The following is a 16090-nucleotide window of genomic DNA, read 5'->3' as shown; positions in this document are numbered from 1 at the left end:
TTTTTGGTACGGTCTGACCTATGGGTCTGACTCTATAGTCAGAGGGGGTCCCTGCTTCATCTCTCTCTCTCAGCTAGGGGGTCCTTGGCCTGAAAACGTTGAAGACCCCCTGGATTAGTGTGACTATTGTGGCAGCCCTTCAAAAAAAAAGAAAAAAAAGAAAGAGAACATGCAACGTACTGGTGTGTGGATGATGGTCTTCACATTCCTCCTGTTTAATAGAAATGTCCCTGGTTGAGTCTGGAGAGTTCATCTTCCCCAAAAACTCTTTGAACTTTGTGTGGAAGTTACACACAAAGGTTTGTTCGCTGCAAACTTACATTTAGAACAACACACGTTCTCTGTATCACGTTCACGTTCACTCTCTGCCGTCTGCTGTTGTTTGGCTCTACCAACAACGTGTTTCAAGCCGGACGAGAGAGGGGGACGGACACCAGCACGAGACCCATATCCGTCCCCCTCTCTCGTCCGGGTTGAAACAGAAACACACACTACCCTTGTGTTCCTGGCTGCATATTGTTAACCCCACAAATGCTGATTTAGATCATAAAGAGTAAACATCGTTTTCAACAAGACAAAAATAAACAGCCAATGAATTCAACATACATGTCATTTTGCCCAGGAGTCACACAAAGCTGACAAGTCTTCCTCAAACCATATTCAGGATCTCTGTAATTTCTCATTTTCATCTATAGTACTATGTGACCTTCCATCCAGACCTGTAGACATGAGAACATCCACCTAGGAGCGCAACAGTTAATCCAACTAATCAATTTAATTGGTTATAAAAATGATTGACAATCAATAAATCAATAGATCAATTAATGATCAATCCATATTTTGGGCATGTCATTTGCAAAAAGAAAAACACTTCCAAAGCTTAAAGAATAGTGACAAGCTACTTAGCTCACGTGTCACGATTCGATGCATGCTTGTAGATCAGCTACTTTCACTAGTCTTGCACGACACAGTTTTGCAGCATAGTATAAATGAGGCTTTAGTAATTGATCGGTTCATTGACATATATTTTAAAATACATATATATGAAATATATTCTTGATTTTTGGATTAATCAGGAACGTAATGTATAGAATAATCGTGAAGAAAATCATGGATAGTTGCAGCCCTACATCCACCACAGCTTTCATCAAAGCACATTGATGCTCCAGGCAGGGGTTATCAATGTGTCCGTACACGGACAAATGTGTCTGTGGCTAGACTTGACCTTGTCTGTGGCAAATTTTAGATTTTTAGTATTTTACATTATTTTGATCCTAAGACTCAATTACTGAATGTCTCAGTCTCCAGGTTTTCCTCAGAATACGCATGTCCCTTATTTACTATGACACTATGTATGACACATTAGGTGTCATACAGGTGTCACTTTTTATTTTCAAGGAACCCCGTAACTCGGAGAGTGCACAGATGGAACCAAATGGACCCTATGGGTCCATTTGGTTCCATTTGTGCACTCTGAGTTGTAAAGGTTTGTGTGTTTCTGGTTATAATTTCCCACCATTTTTTATGTCCATGGTAAAGATAGAATTTTGACAAATGTATTGTCCACCCCGCAGGATTACGCAGAGAAAAAGTCTTGATTCCGCGTAGAACAATCTAGCCCAGGCGTTTCGGGCCATATTTTGATGCAATCGTGCACTTTACGATAAAAGCATGAAATTTGGCACACAGTTAGAGCATGCCATAAGGAACATTTTTGGCTATAGGGCCATCGCAGATTTTTCCTGTGGTAACCATGGCAGCCATTTTCCAAAATGGCCACCACCTGCTGTTATTTTACCAATAACTCAGGTTTTAGACCACCTAGCATCTTGATTCTGGTGACTAATCCTACATTTTCAAGGATGAGGAATACAGTGGTACTATTTAGATTTGTCCTGTGGTAACCATGGCAGCCATTTTCCAAAATGGCCGCCACCTGCTGTCATTTTACCAATAACTCACGTGCTAGACCACCTAGGATCTTGATTATGGTGACTAATCCTACATTTTCAAGGATGAGGAATACAGCGGTACTATTTACAACATGCTACTACCTAACTACATATATCTGGCATTCAGTTAATTAAATAATAGTAAACCCATCAAAATATGTAATGGTGTAGTACAGTACATGTTTTCAAACTGACACATGAGAGTCAAGAATGTTTCTTTTATTAGTAGTAGTATTGCATAATTATTTTCAATGGACTAATAAGACACAACAAAGGCAGAGTACTCATGAGTCATAGCCTAATGGCATATAGACCAATTATTTGTTTACCAACATTGAGACTGGACGCACAGGTGATTGTTTCACGCAATCAATTCTCAACCTGTTGTTTTGGGGTGCGCTGGTTTCAGCACACCCCAACCCCCTCATGTGTGTTGGCTAGTGAGGCGCGTCCTAGCGAGACCTGATAGAATGGGTTTCATTGCGCGCATACTGGTTCCGCGCAGTGTGACGTCGTCTGTTAAGGGGTCTATTCAATAAAGCCAGATAATCTACACAATGTTAGTTGCACAGTCCACCACAGTAGCAAAGGGCAGTACACTGAAGTGCTGCCTTAACACATCTGCATTGTCCACTGCATCCCTTTTTGCAACCACAGCGGAGGAGTTCTCGACAGGCCAGGCTCGCTTCTGTGTGGTCCAGTGCACTTCCCATCCTCCTGTCAAAATTAGAATCAGCTTTATTGTCAGATCACGGGTTTACAAGTGTAAAGAAGTGGATTAAATTATTTGTATTCACCTGTCTCCTTCCTCTTCCACCCCCATTCACCTGGGGATGGGAGTTCAGGGGCTGCAACCATCACCTGTCCCCAGCAGTGGCCAGCTTGGTAGGCTGCCCTCTTTGTATGTTGAATCAGTGCAGCTCGTGTTGGGGGGGAGTCCATCAATTGTTCTACCCTTCTGGGTGAATAGCTGCTTCCGTGCCTGATTCACTGATGCCTGGCCGCTTGTGCGGTCAAAGAGCAATACCACAAATCGCTCCAGAGGCTCCATCCAGTCATCTATTTTGTCTGGGGTAGCAGCTAAGGAACTTTTCCCAGTTCCAAAAGCAACCCACAGCTCAGTCAAGTGGAGGTGTTGGGCTGACGTTACTGCCAGGACCAGCACATCCGTATCTACTGTGCGTATTGTCACCTTGCTATACCCTTCCTTCATAGCATCTTCTAGGTGTAATATGACGCGAGTATCAGCCTTCTCATGTACTGTAGTTAGTTAGGTAGTTACTAGCATGTTGTGAATAGTACCACTGTATTCCTCATCCTTGAAAATGTAGGATTAGTCACCAGAATCTAGATCCTAGGTGGTCTAGCACCTGAGTTATTGGTAAAATGACAGCAGGTGGTGGCCATTTTGAAAAATGGCTGCCATAGTTACCACAGGACAATTCTAAATAGTACCAGTGTATTCCTCATACTTGAAAATGTAGGATTAGTCACCAGAATCAAGATCCTAGGTGGTCTAGCACCTGAGTTATTGGTAAAATAACAGCAGATGGAGGCCATTTTGGAAAATGGCTGCCATGGTTACCACAGGACAAATCTGCGATGGCCCTATAGCCAAAAATGTTCCTTATGGCATGCTCTAACTGTGTGCCAAATTTCATGCTTTTATCGTAAAGTGCACGATTCCATCAAAATATGGCCCGAAACGCCTGGACTAATCCTGACTCTGCAAAGAACAATCCTTGATTCCACGGCTTAAGAAGTTAATATTCCGCTGACATTAAAAAACAACCTAAAATTACCAGTTATTAAGCAAAAATGTATTTTGTTTTCATAATCAAGTAAAACTCCTTCATGAAATAGAAACAATTAATTGTTATACAATTCTATAACACTGTGAAACAAGGTGGAACCTAATTAATTGAGACAATGTTACTGGTTATAAAATAATGAAAATGTTATTTGTCCCTCTTGGGCAGATTTATTTTGCAGCATAAGTTCAGGCATTGTAAATGGAACAAAAACATACAATGATAAAAAAGGTTTTAAAACACACGCGCACACACACCCCGTCGCTGTCAATCAAACTGCCGGTGTTATGACTTGTGCTGAATTTGCTGTGAAAAGCCTGCCAGTTTCAATTCCATTTAAAATCAGCGCCATCCGCTTTAGAACTCGCCCTCTCCAAAACTATATCCACACATACAATACAGCACATGCACGCACGTTGCACAACACCAGCTCCCATAAGTGTAATAATTAGGGTTAGAGTTAGTGTCATAATTCATTAAGAATACTGATGTTTGATAAATAGAATAATTAAAATAGTGCCTCCCATTGGATATGTAATAGAAAACAGCAAGATTATAACATTCATGAAAAAAAATAAGTTCTACCATATCAAATGTATATGGTTTAAATGGTAATTTATGACAAACGTTTCGATACTTCTGGACCTTCCTCATTGAGGAAGGTCCAGAAGGATCGAAACGTTTGTCATTAAATAAAAAAAGTGAGTTGCCACAGCAAGATACAGTGTGCGGGACTTCTTGTTTGATTCAGATTATCTACTATCCAACGCACCTGAAATAAGTAACAGTGGATGTGCGATTATTCTCTCCAAATTTATAAATGAATAACACCAAAATAATTTGCAATCCATGTCGCGGCATCCTCTAGCTAAAAAAGAAATAAGTATAATTCATGAATGGTTACCGTTATTACTTAAAACAAATTTATTTAAAAGAAGAGGAAAACAAAAGAGCTGGGAAAAAATCTCAAAAAGACATGAGCAGTACAAATATCCATGATATTTGTGCTTGTCTATCCACCTCTCGGCCAACATACAGCTGTTAAATTTGATCCTCCCAGTAAGATAATTTATAGTCGAACTTTTGCTCCCTTGTTGTGATTACGCTGGTGTCTTTTTAAAAAACCTGAGTGATAGAAACTCTTGTCACACTGTTTACAGTGGAAACGTTTTTTTCTGGTGTGGACACGCTGGTGCTTCGTCAGAGAACCTGCCTGACTGAAACTCTTGTCACAATGTTTACAGTGGAAATGTTTTATTCTGGTGTGGACATTCTGATGTTCGTTCAGCTGACTTGCCCACCTGAATCTCTTGTTACACTGATTACAGTGGAAAGGTTTTTCTCCGTTGTGGAGCCGAACATGTTTCTTCAGATTACAAGAATCATTATAACTTTTGTCACAATATTTACAGCGGAAAGGTTTTTCTCCAGTGTGGAGACGCTGGTGTTTCTTCTGTGTACTTGAGTCACTAAAACTCTTGTGACAATATTCACACTGGAAAGCTTTTTCTCCAGTGTGGACAGGCTGGTGTCTCTTGAGATCAGCTGCAGAACTGTAACTCTTGTCACAATGTTTACACTGGTAAGGTTTTACTCCAGTATGGAAATGCTGGTGCCTCTTCAGAGAAGTTGAATCACTGAAACTCTTGTCACAAAGTTTACACTCGTGAGGTTTCTCTCCGGTGTGGACACGCTGGTGTCTACTCATGTTACTGGATCTACTGAATCTCTTGTCACAAGTTTTACAGAAGAAAGGCTTTTCCCCATTGTGGCCACGACGGTGTCTTCTCAGAGAAGTTGACTGAGCAAAACTCTTGTTACACGGTTTACAGTGGAAAGGTTTTTCTCCAGTGTTGACACACTGGTGTCTTTTCAGAAAAGTTGACGTAGTGAAACTCTTCTTACACTGTTTACAGCCGAAAGGTTTATCCGTAGTGTCGATACGCTGGTGTGTCTTCAAAGGACCTGACTCACTAAAACTCTTGTTACACCGTTCATCATCACTGTCTTCAGTGGTCTCCTCCCAATCGTCACTGTCTTCAGTGACTTCCGTGTCAGATTCAAGTTCAACTTCAGAGCAGTGGGAAGCAGTGGGAAGCAGTTCATCATCTTCTTCTACACTTTTCACTGCTAGTAATGTCGGCATTGACCCATCAGGCTCCTCTGGTCTTTGAAGTAGTTCCTCCTGTTCCTCTTTAATCTGTGGAGGCTCTGGTTTCTCCTGGAGCAGACTGGGGCTCCTCTCCTGTTCAGGAATAACCTCCTCTTTACACACAACCATGTGCAGGATGTCTAGTAGGAGCAAAATAATTACATGATAGTTAATACTGGATTCCTAAAATGTAAAACTATTCTTCCATTGTCCATGCTCCATGAAGAAAATGAGCTCTGAGCGAGTTACTAACAACAGGTTATTACAGGTGTTTCTGGAAACTGAAGTTCTGAAAAGTCACACTCTTTTAGCAAGATATAAGCAAAATATTGTGAGTAGTAATTCGAATTTCTATGTTTAGTTACTCATTTAATTTGAGTGAACATGAAACTATGTTAAAACACAATACTTCACACGTGGGCTCTGATCTGGAAGTAAAAATGTTTAGAATAGGTTTTGTCTGCATGCCCACACCACCAAGACAGCATTTGCCAGAGCCTTACAGGTAAGAAAATATAGGCTGCCTACCACAATGCATAATGTAGCTAGTTGTGTTTCCATAATGTGGAATAATGTCCATAACGAGTGCACTCTCACAGGAGAGCGTACACTGGAGCTTGACAATCATCATGATCATATCATTATCATGCAAGATTTAAGCCTTGTCACAAAATGGAACAATATAGCCTATGTAGATAGACGCTACCCCCTCACCCTGCATGTAAGCTACAGCTAAAGGCAGCCACTCACAGTATATTCTTTTATATATTTTTATATATATTTTCAGTGCTTGATTGAGTTTTAGACTTGTGTTATTCTATTTAGAAAAGCCTCCTGTAGATAGGTGTTGAGAATTAGCACTCTTGGTATAAACACATTAAGCAATGCATCTCGTTCGTTCAATGTGATTGTGATGTTCAATTGCAGCTCATTTAAGCCTCCTTTCCCTTTGAGTCGCATAGAAAAAAACTTAAACTAGTTAACTATTCAACTTTAGAATAGATTTTAATTAAGGTCCTTTTAACGGGTTAGCTCCGCTGTACCTCGCTGAGCTCCTGGGACCATACACCCCAGCCAGGGCTCTGAGGTCTGCCGATCAGTAGTTACTGGTCGTTCTAAAGAATAGCAAAAAGACCAGGGGTGGCCGCGCCTTTGCTGCTGCCGCCCCCATGCTCTGGAACAACCTGCCTCTCCCCATCCGATCTGCCCAGTCCATTGAGGTTTTCAGATCCTTACTTAAAGCCAACCTATTCTCTTTGACTTTTAATTGCACTTGATCCTCTGATGTGTTTTAACAATGTACATATTTGTCTGTGCACTGATGGGCGCCTGCTGATGCTTTGTTTGTCTCAACCTTGTACAGCACTTTGGTGAGGTTCTGTTGTTTTAGGCTCCCTACCTGCTCACGCGCTTCTCATATTTGCAAATGAATTACTAAAAGATTGAGTGAAAATCCCTGATTGCAGCAAGCAGCATATATTCCGTATTTATGTTCGTTCCTAATGTCAGATTCAATATAGCAGTGCCAGTAGTGATGTTTATTGAAATACTATAAGTACGACCAGTCAGTGATGATCAGCAAAGCTTAGCACATTCGTAAAGTCTGACGGATGTAAACTGACTTCTGGTGGATGGACTTTAAAATAAAAGAGATTTGACAAGTCACAGGAAAGTAAGTGTTTGACTTCTGGTTGGTGGAATTTAAAAGAAGGCACAGTTAACCTGTAACATGCTGTTTTTTGAAGATAGCAAATGAAACTTACTGAGGTGTGGATAGTCTTCAGGTTCCTCCTGTTTAATAGAAACGTCTTCAGGTTCCTCCTGTTTAATAGAGATGTCTTCAGGTTCCTCCTGTTTAATAGAGATGTCTTCAGGTTCCTCCTGTTTAATAGAGATGTCTTCAGGTTCCTCCTGTTTAATAGAAATGTATTCAGGTTCCTCCTGTTTAATAGAAATGTCCCTGGCTGAGTCTGGAGAGTTCATCTTCACCTGCAGTCTGGACTCCACACACTGGTCTGAAATGAAGGAATTGAATAATGACTTTAATAACTGGAGACCTTGTGGTTTCAAGAATAAACAAATAATAATATTTGCAGGAGGTAAAGACAAAAACAATTGAACATTCGGTGCAAAGATAATGGTATACGTATTGTATATACGGTGTTATAGAAGAAATCACGCTTAACTTAAGATTACACAAGGGAAAATGTAAGTATGGATTCCAGCGATGCACATAATGGTCCAAAGTGAATAAGGTGAAAGCAGCCCATCTGTTATTAATGTTTCTGCAGCCATGTTATCCTTATATGCCCACCCTAACACCAACTGTACCCCCATCCTACCACCGCCAATGGATGGATCGTACGGACATTCACGTGTCATGAGTTGTACACATCAAATATCAGCAAGATTTGTACATGTTTCTATGCTAGTTTTCCTTGTTCTTCTTTCTATCGCTATTCTTCTTCCCTCTCCTTAAAACTACAATGGGGCTCGTACTGTACATGTTTGTTTTTTTACCCACTTTTGGTGTGAAAATAAAGCTGATTCTGAATGATTGAATGAATGTATGCACTTGTTGAACACACATTTGCATAGGGTGCAAATAAGTGCAGTACAAACACTGGGCTGTGGCACTTTCATTTTTAGCGGTGCCAACCGCTCTACATTTGACCGTGTCTGTGTGTGTGTCCGTCCGTCCGTCCGTCCATATGTTATGTCCGTCCGTCCGTATGAGCACGGCAAAGAAGCAACACATACAAACACACACACACACACACACACACACACACACACACACACACACACACACACACACACACACACACACACACACACACACACACACTTGGAGATCGGCTATTCCATCTCTCCTCTCATTGGCCACACGTACCACTGGTTATCAAAGAGGGGTCCAGGGACCCCCAGGGGTCCCCCCTCTATCTTCCTATTGGCTGGGCTTTAAACAGCTATAACTCCAGTTTGCAGCATGCCACCAAGTCCACATTTGGGATGTGGACTTAGACCACCAATAGGGACGAACTGTAATTACTTAAGCCCCGCCCCCTCTGTCTTCCCATTGGCTGGGCTTTAAACAGCCATTATTCCAGTTTGCAGAATGCCAAAGTCACCCATTTGGAACAAAATGTTGCAAATCATGAATGCAGCGTCCGATTAGGGTGAAACTTTGCACGCATATTTGCACTACGTTGAGGCCACAAATGCCACCCTTTCAACATTGCCCTATTATAGCGCCACCAGGAGGCCACTCATCAAAGGCACCGCTTCCTTCACACAGGGTGTGATTTTTTTCTTTCTTTGAGGTGACCAGTGTTTTTTCCCATTCAACCCGGAAAACCCCCCTACGTCCGCTGCCAGTACTGCTCCCCCGGTTTGGCTACAATGGGAAACATGGCCACAGGCTGACTAAATAAGCGATTTAAACGGGTAGTTTCGCTGCCGACCTAAAATATTATGCAGCCGACCAAACCTTAAACATCCGTGCGGTTTGGAATCTACCATTAGTTTTGGGATACGATGTATACAAAAGGGTAAACAGCGGAGTCTTGGCGGACGTTCCACCGATCCTGGATGAGAACGACATAGAGAACCTCATCTCGGAGCTGTATAGCGGAATTACCGTATAGCGGAGTGAGAGGTTCTTGATGAAACACAACATGAATTAGTTCTTCTTTACCTGCTGTGTTTCAGTGGTTGAGCTGCTAACAAACGTCCTCCTGCTGCTTAACGACGACACTGTTTAGAAACGACACGTTTTACTTTTCTTTGCATTTTACTTTTATATATATCTATGGTATTTTAAAGTGTCAACAACAGTCAGTCAACACACCATGTTGTTTTCACTACTGCATTGTGGGTAGTTTCTTCTGACGACCTCTTTGTCTAGAAGCCAGTTGGCGTATTGATGCCCCCTACTGTTGGTCTCGGGTACTGTCCGTTGTTAATATACAGTAACAGTACTATTCAGAAATGCAAACAGCACGAGGCACAGTCAGACATTAAGGCTGAAAGGATACACAAAAAATCCTGGGGACTTGTTTCCATTGTGTATACAAGTAATTAACATAGCATAAACAATTACACAATAATACATGTCATCAACAAATACAAAACACTAACAGTAGTAGCCATGGTTCATGACGCTTGTATACAAGCGTCATGGTGCCGAGTCCCCCTGGTCTAAAGTTGTGTTCGATTTTTTCACATTGCCATCTCTCACATAAACGTTCAGATTTCAAATATAAAGTGCTTACCACCGAGCCACGGATGTTACAAGGCGACGCGAACCACGATAAGTACTCGTATCTCCCGTATTGTTCAATAAAAAGCATTTTAATCCCATCGCCGGCCATTTTTTCCAAATTCTCTCCCATACATTCAACCATGCGACACTAATGGCTGGGAGGTGTATTGCACTCTGATACATTACCAAAAAAGAAAAGAAAAAAGACAATGGCCGGCGATGGGATTAAAATGCTTTTTATTGAACACTACGGGAGATACGGGTACTCATCGCCGCGTCGCCTTGTAACATCCGTGGCTTGGTGGTAAGCACTTTATATTTGAAATCTGAACGTTTATGTTTATGTGAGAGATGGCAATGTGAAAAAATCGAACACAACTTTAGACCAGGGGGGGACTCGGCACCATGTCATGTTTCAGGGCTATAACAGTAGTTGCCTCTTTTGGGCTTGTTTTCATAGACCATGTTGCTTGTTTCTTTCGCAAAACCTGGCAACACTGCCACGTATATTGATGACGGCAGAACCAAACAAAACAGAGCAGAGAGTGAAAGTGTTACAGAGACAGTTTGTGTTATATTATAAGTTTGCAGTGGTGAACAAACCTTTGTGTCTGAGATTGTCTTTGTACGGCGATTTGTGTCAAGTCGTGAAAACAGGAGGAATTTACACACAAAGTTTAAAGAGTGTTTTGTGTTATAATGCTAAGCTAGCTTCTAGTACAGTTTAGACTAGAGATCTTTACCCACTTTAGGGTGTTAGAGTGTGTTTTCTACCACAAGTTATTCTTCGGGTAGGTTAGTTTTTTTCTAATGTATTTAAATTTGTTTAAACAGTAACAATATTGTGTATATTCTAGCTGAGAGAGAGATGAAGCAGGGACCCCCTCTATATTGTATAACATTTTGTTTCAGATAAACTTTTGCTGCTCTTTTTTCCCTCTTAACACCTATAACACTTTGCCAAAAATAGCAGATCTACAAGCTCACAACGCCTCGTGAGCTTGTAGATCGGCTATTTTTTAAAGTTCTCCTCAGAAAAGGGATACTAGGGTTCAAGTGGTTAATGTAAAAACAAATAATCATATCACAAAGATTTATGGGGCCCCCTGTTGTAACTCTGAGGACCACCTAGGGGTCCCGGATCCCCTGTTGAAGACCCCTGGTATATTGTGTAACTTCAGTGCTGACCAAACCCAAACTTTGCAATCGAAAGCGTTATATTCACCGCTACAATCTTGGTGAATGTAACGTTGTTTAACACAATCAGACTTTTCTGTTTGGATGAAAGGGCTGTCAAGGGTTGGTGTTAAAACTCTAGATGTCAGAAAGCATTATAGCATCTGAGTTGATTGTGGCTAAGAGAAGGGGATCATTTCAGTATTACGGTTGTGAACCTGAACTGTGTATACCTGAAAAAAGAACACTTGTCTTGAACGTTTATTTTTAGTACTAAATATTTGAGAATTATATTTTCTTCAAAACAAAATGAGTTGAGCTGTAGGAATTCATTATTGCAGTTACTTGGAACATTTTCTACTAGAGAGAGGGTTATATTATATATTGTAATTATATTTTCCACTTGATATTCAAGTGAAAAGGGGTCCTAAAGGTTATTAATTATAATTTAATTGTCAGGAAGTGCTCTGTCTAGTTATTAAGCAAATACAAAACTCCTTCCATAATGTCTGTTATTGTTGAAGTTGAGTGTAAGAGGTGTTTCCCTTCTTAATTAATCTTAAACTCTTCTGGGATTTTAATTGTTTCATTCCAGACTCGGTGGAGTCCAGACAGCAGGTGCAGATGAACTCTCCAGACTCAGCCAGACCTGTTTCAATGAAACAGGAGGAACCTGAAGACCAGCCAGATCTCAGTAAGTTTCACTGTCTCTCTTTCTCTTTATTCCCTGTTTCTAGCTTGAAGGTGTTTGTCACGTACAACAGGTGCAACTGCACTGTTTATTATTAAATTATTAAATAGCCTGTGACAAAGGCACATTATATTATTCTGCTTGTCCTATGCAATTGTATTTGATGTATATATGTAACATGTTGGAATCTATGAATTGACTTAAAAAAATAGAACATTTCCAATTCATGTGAGAAGTAATGGGTCTGATTACTGTGGGTGATTGAATAATTGATGCCACCGACTCTACTAATAGAGGGTGTGGTACAGGGGGGGAGGGGGGAACAAACAAACCTGTGAACCAGAAGCAACAGGTGAAGAGAGAGGAGATCTCCTAGGCGCCAGTATTACATTTTACAAGTCATTAAGTTTAAACATAAAAGTAAGCTGCAGTCAAGAAATAAGAATTGTCGAGCCCAGCGGAGAACGGATCGTGTTGTTGCTAAGCCGTGGGAACTGGAGTGCTGGATTTATGAATGAAATGCAGCGCAGCGGGACGATTCTGACGGAGCCGCCGCATTGTGGTAAATCCATGCTTTCTGTTCTTTGGATAACAAATTAACGGGTACCCCGAACTTTAAGATTATTTATTCTTTGTACTTTATACTGTTCCTTTCAATAGTTTCCATTAGAACTCATCTCTTGGAGACATAGAATCTTGCTAAAAATTTGAAGTCTGGTTTTGAGTGTCCCAGAACACCTGTAACAACCTGTACTTATTTAGTAACTGCTGTATCAGCTTTGTACATGGAAGATAGAAAAGTAGATTTACATTTTAGGAATCCAGTGTTGACTATCATGTTATATCATTGCTCCTAGACATCCTGCACATGGCTGTGTGTAAAGAGGAGGTTTCCCCTGAACCGGAGAGGAGCCCAAACCTCCAGGAGGAACCAGAGCCTCCACACATTAAAGAGGAACAGGAGGTGCTACTTCAAAGACCAGAGGAGCCTGTTGGGTCAATGTTGACATTATTAGCAGTGAAAAGTGAAGTTGATAAAGACATCTCATCACACTGTTCTGAAGTTGAACTTGAACTTGAATCTGACACTGAAGACAGCGATGATTGGGGCGAGACAAGTGGAGGTGACCACACTGGAGAAAAACCTTTCCAGTGTAAACTGTGTAACAAGAGTTTCAACGGTTCGTATCACCTGAAGAGACACCAGCGTGTCCACACTGGAGAAAAACCTTTCCGCTGTATACATTGTGGCAAGAGTTTCAGTCAGTCAGCTGATCTGAAGAAACACCATCGTGTCCACACTGGAGAAAAACCTTTCCACTGTGAATATTGTGACAAGAGTTACAGCCGTTCATATGGTCTCAAGAGACACCAGTTGATCCATAATGGAGAAACACCTTTCCATTGTACACGGTGTGACAAGAGTTTCAGTGAGTCAGGTCACCTAAAGACACACCAGCATATCCACACTGGAGAAAAACTTTTCCACTGTAAACAATGTGACAAGAGTTACAGTCAGTCTTCTCACCTGAAAAGACACCAAAGTGTTCACAATGGAGAAAAACCTTTCCGTTGTAAATATTGTGACGAGAGTTTCAGTTTGTCAGATGACCTGATGACACACCAGCACGTCCACACTGGAGAAAAACCATTTCACTGTAAACATTGTGACAAGAGTTTCAGAGAGTCATTTAATCTGAAGGCACACGAGCGTATACACACTGGAGAAAAACCTTTCCATTGTACATTTTGTCTAAAGAGTTTCAGACATCCAAATGACGTGAAGAGACACCAGCGTGTCCACACTGGAGAAAAAACGTTCCACTGTGAACATTGTGACAAGAGTTTCCGTGAGTCAAGTAACCTGAAGAGACACCAGCGTGTCCACACTGGAGAGAAACCTTTCCACTGTAAACATTGTGAGAAGAGTTTCAGTGATTCAGGTCACCTAAAGACTCATCTACATATCCACACTGGAGAAAAACCTTTCCACTGTAAACATTGTGACAAGAGTTTCAGTGAGGCAGGTTGCCTCAAGAAACACCAGCGTGTTCACACTGGGGAAAAACCTTTCCACTGTAAACATTGTGACAAGAGTTTCAGTCAGTCTTCCAACCTGAAGAAACACCAGCATGCCCACACTGGGGAAAATTCTTGTCACAATGTTAAAGGACCTACACCATGAATTTAAATATATATATATATATATTTAATATCATATTGTTTATGTCCCTCAAACGTTTTTCAAAAGGGTTGAGCCTAAATCAAGCCTCAGATATACTCATTCCAACTAACTTCTCTCTGGCTTATAAAGCACTTTCACCTCAAATACCACATTGTCCTTATCTGGCATGTGGCGCTATTGAGCCAGTTTGTATGAACGTTATCTCCTGGTTCTGTGTGGAAAAAGGGGGGAAAAAAGGAAACTGTGAAAGCCCGAGTGCTCAAACTGGGGTATTTTTTTAGCCTGGTAAACCCCCCTCTCTCCGGAAATCTAATTTGAATTTGATTTCAGGAAGGAGTCTGGGATTGCTCAGGGAGTAAAGCTGCCCGGTCCGCTGCGTGTTAGAACCAATCTGCGGCTGCTAGGGGCGGGATCATCCATCACCTGCCAAGTAGCTTGAAAAAATGAAAACGCTGTCTGTCATCGATTCTGCTACCGGAGTCTCAGATGGAAGTAGGCTGTGAAACAAAATGTGTGTCGCAAGCTTCTTCCATTTGTCGGAGTCGGGTTAGTATTTTTTGGGGATAGAAGAGAAGTAGTGGAGACCAAAAACACACAAAAAAAGTTTTCATGGTGTAGTCCCTTTAACAGTTTGAGAAGAGTTTCAGTCAGTTAAGTGCTCTTGTTACTTATTTATTAAAGTAATCGACAGACTACGACGAGTTATAATTTACATATCAATTTATTTAAATAGTCAGCCATGCAAAGCCAATTACGAACGATACCGCGGCAGGTCTGCTAAGGATGGACTGGTACAGGATTGGTACTTATAATGAACATAGAAGGTCAAAGTATCATTCATTAACGTCATCAGAAAACAGGCGAGATGTTTGCCCTTTTCAAGTCTCTGTCACAATCAAAACATAAGATGAGATGATGCCAATAAACGTAATGGTTAAGCAGAGAAACCCTGTTACATAGTGCCAGTTCCTTTCCAAAAGTAGCCTATGGTCTTAAGTTGCTTTTTTGGGCTTTGATGTGTTATCTGCTGACTGGGGCATGACATGTTTTTATTTAGACTTTGCAGAGTCACTGGTACACACAACATGTATCTATAAGGTAAGAGGCAGACAAATTAGTCTGCCTGACCTCTGCCCTTGCTACTATCAAGTGCATATAGTATATTATTCAGATAAATCATGTAGATTATTAATAATCTACAACACTCTGAAAAGACATTTGTGCATTCACACCAAGGGATTATTTTGTTTTCACTATATCACCTCACTGGGAGGATAAAATTAAACAGCTGTATGTTGTCAGGGAGTTGGATAGACAAGCAAAAACACCATTTACTGTTCCTGTCAACAGTTTTCATTAGAACTCGTCTCTTGGAGACATTCCCCTAGCTCTTTTGTTTTCTTCTTTTAAAACCTTCCAACAATCAGTTTTAAGTGTTAATGGTAACAATATTGTTTTCTCTTTTTTACCTAGATGTACTGCTAATTATTTTTGATGTTATTAATTTATACTATAAATTACTATAGTATGTAAATCATATTAATTGTATAAGGTAGAACTGCTTTACTAGGACTAGAACAGTTTTTGTATTACGATTTAATATCATTTTGCTGTGTTCTATTACATGCCCAATGAATGGGACACTATTTCAATTACTTTATTTAATGGAATGGCTATCATCGTTGTTTAGTTGTATTACATTATTAGATTTTGATGTGATGGCAAATTAAAGCCTATTGAAAGCACTATAGCACTCACACACATGCAGTATGTTTCATTATTATGTTAGAATTGTAATGGATTATTATCAGGAAGGTGAAACATAAGCTATGATCTATGACCTTTTAACATTACTACAT

General features: G+C 40.6%; 4 protein-coding genes across 8 annotated transcripts in view; 1 reads left to right on the top strand and 3 right to left on the bottom strand.

The window, feature by feature from the left end:
* LOC311057518 (uncharacterized protein) overlaps positions 1–16090 on the bottom strand; it is a 135899-nt gene that overhangs the window by 63850 nt on the left and 55959 nt on the right. The gene's annotated exons all lie outside the window — the stretch shown is intronic.
* Positions 1–16090, bottom strand: part of LOC311057520 (uncharacterized protein) — an 84322-nt gene that overhangs the window by 16704 nt on the left and 51528 nt on the right. The window lies entirely within an intron of this gene.
* The window catches only part of LOC311057522 (uncharacterized protein), a 53736-nt gene continuing 42282 nt past the window's right edge, over positions 4637–16090 (bottom strand). For 2 of the 3 annotated variants that reach the window (XM_084074488.1, XM_084074487.1), the window contains exons 3-4: positions 7679–7930; positions 4637–6055 (exon numbers count right to left, since the gene is read on the bottom strand). In XM_084074488.1, the coding sequence (XP_083930614.1) occupies positions 4833–6055; positions 7679–7930 (1475 nt within the window). In that variant the 3' untranslated portion in view covers positions 4637–4832. Of the gene's footprint in view, positions 6056–7678; positions 7931–9612; positions 9737–16090 lie in introns of those variants that run through there. The other variant, XM_084074489.1, reaches the window with a different exon arrangement.
* Positions 10711–14340, top strand: LOC311058028 (uncharacterized protein). 3 transcript variants are annotated; one of them, XM_084075293.1, is made up of 3 exons: positions 10711–10970; positions 11951–12049; positions 12904–14340. In XM_084075293.1, exons 2-3 carry the CDS (start codon positions 11980–11982, stop codon positions 14229–14231), a joined length of 1398 nt encoding a protein of 465 aa, XP_083931419.1. In that variant the 5' UTR covers positions 10711–10970; positions 11951–11979; the 3' UTR covers positions 14232–14340. The 3 variants fall into 3 exon arrangements, with proteins under 3 accessions (XP_083931419.1, XP_083931418.1, XP_083931420.1); XM_084075292.1 differs by having other exon boundaries at positions 10711–10974; XM_084075294.1 differs by lacking the exon at positions 10711–10970 and having other exon boundaries at positions 11911–12049.

This window comes from Gymnoscopelus microlampas (genome assembly GCF_963454915.1).
Source record: "Gymnoscopelus microlampas genome assembly, chromosome: 12".
NCBI lineage: Eukaryota > Metazoa > Chordata > Actinopteri > Myctophiformes > Myctophidae > Gymnoscopelus > Gymnoscopelus microlampas.
The sequence above is the reverse complement of the archived record's forward strand: the minus strand, read 5'-3'. Positions and strand labels throughout refer to the sequence as shown.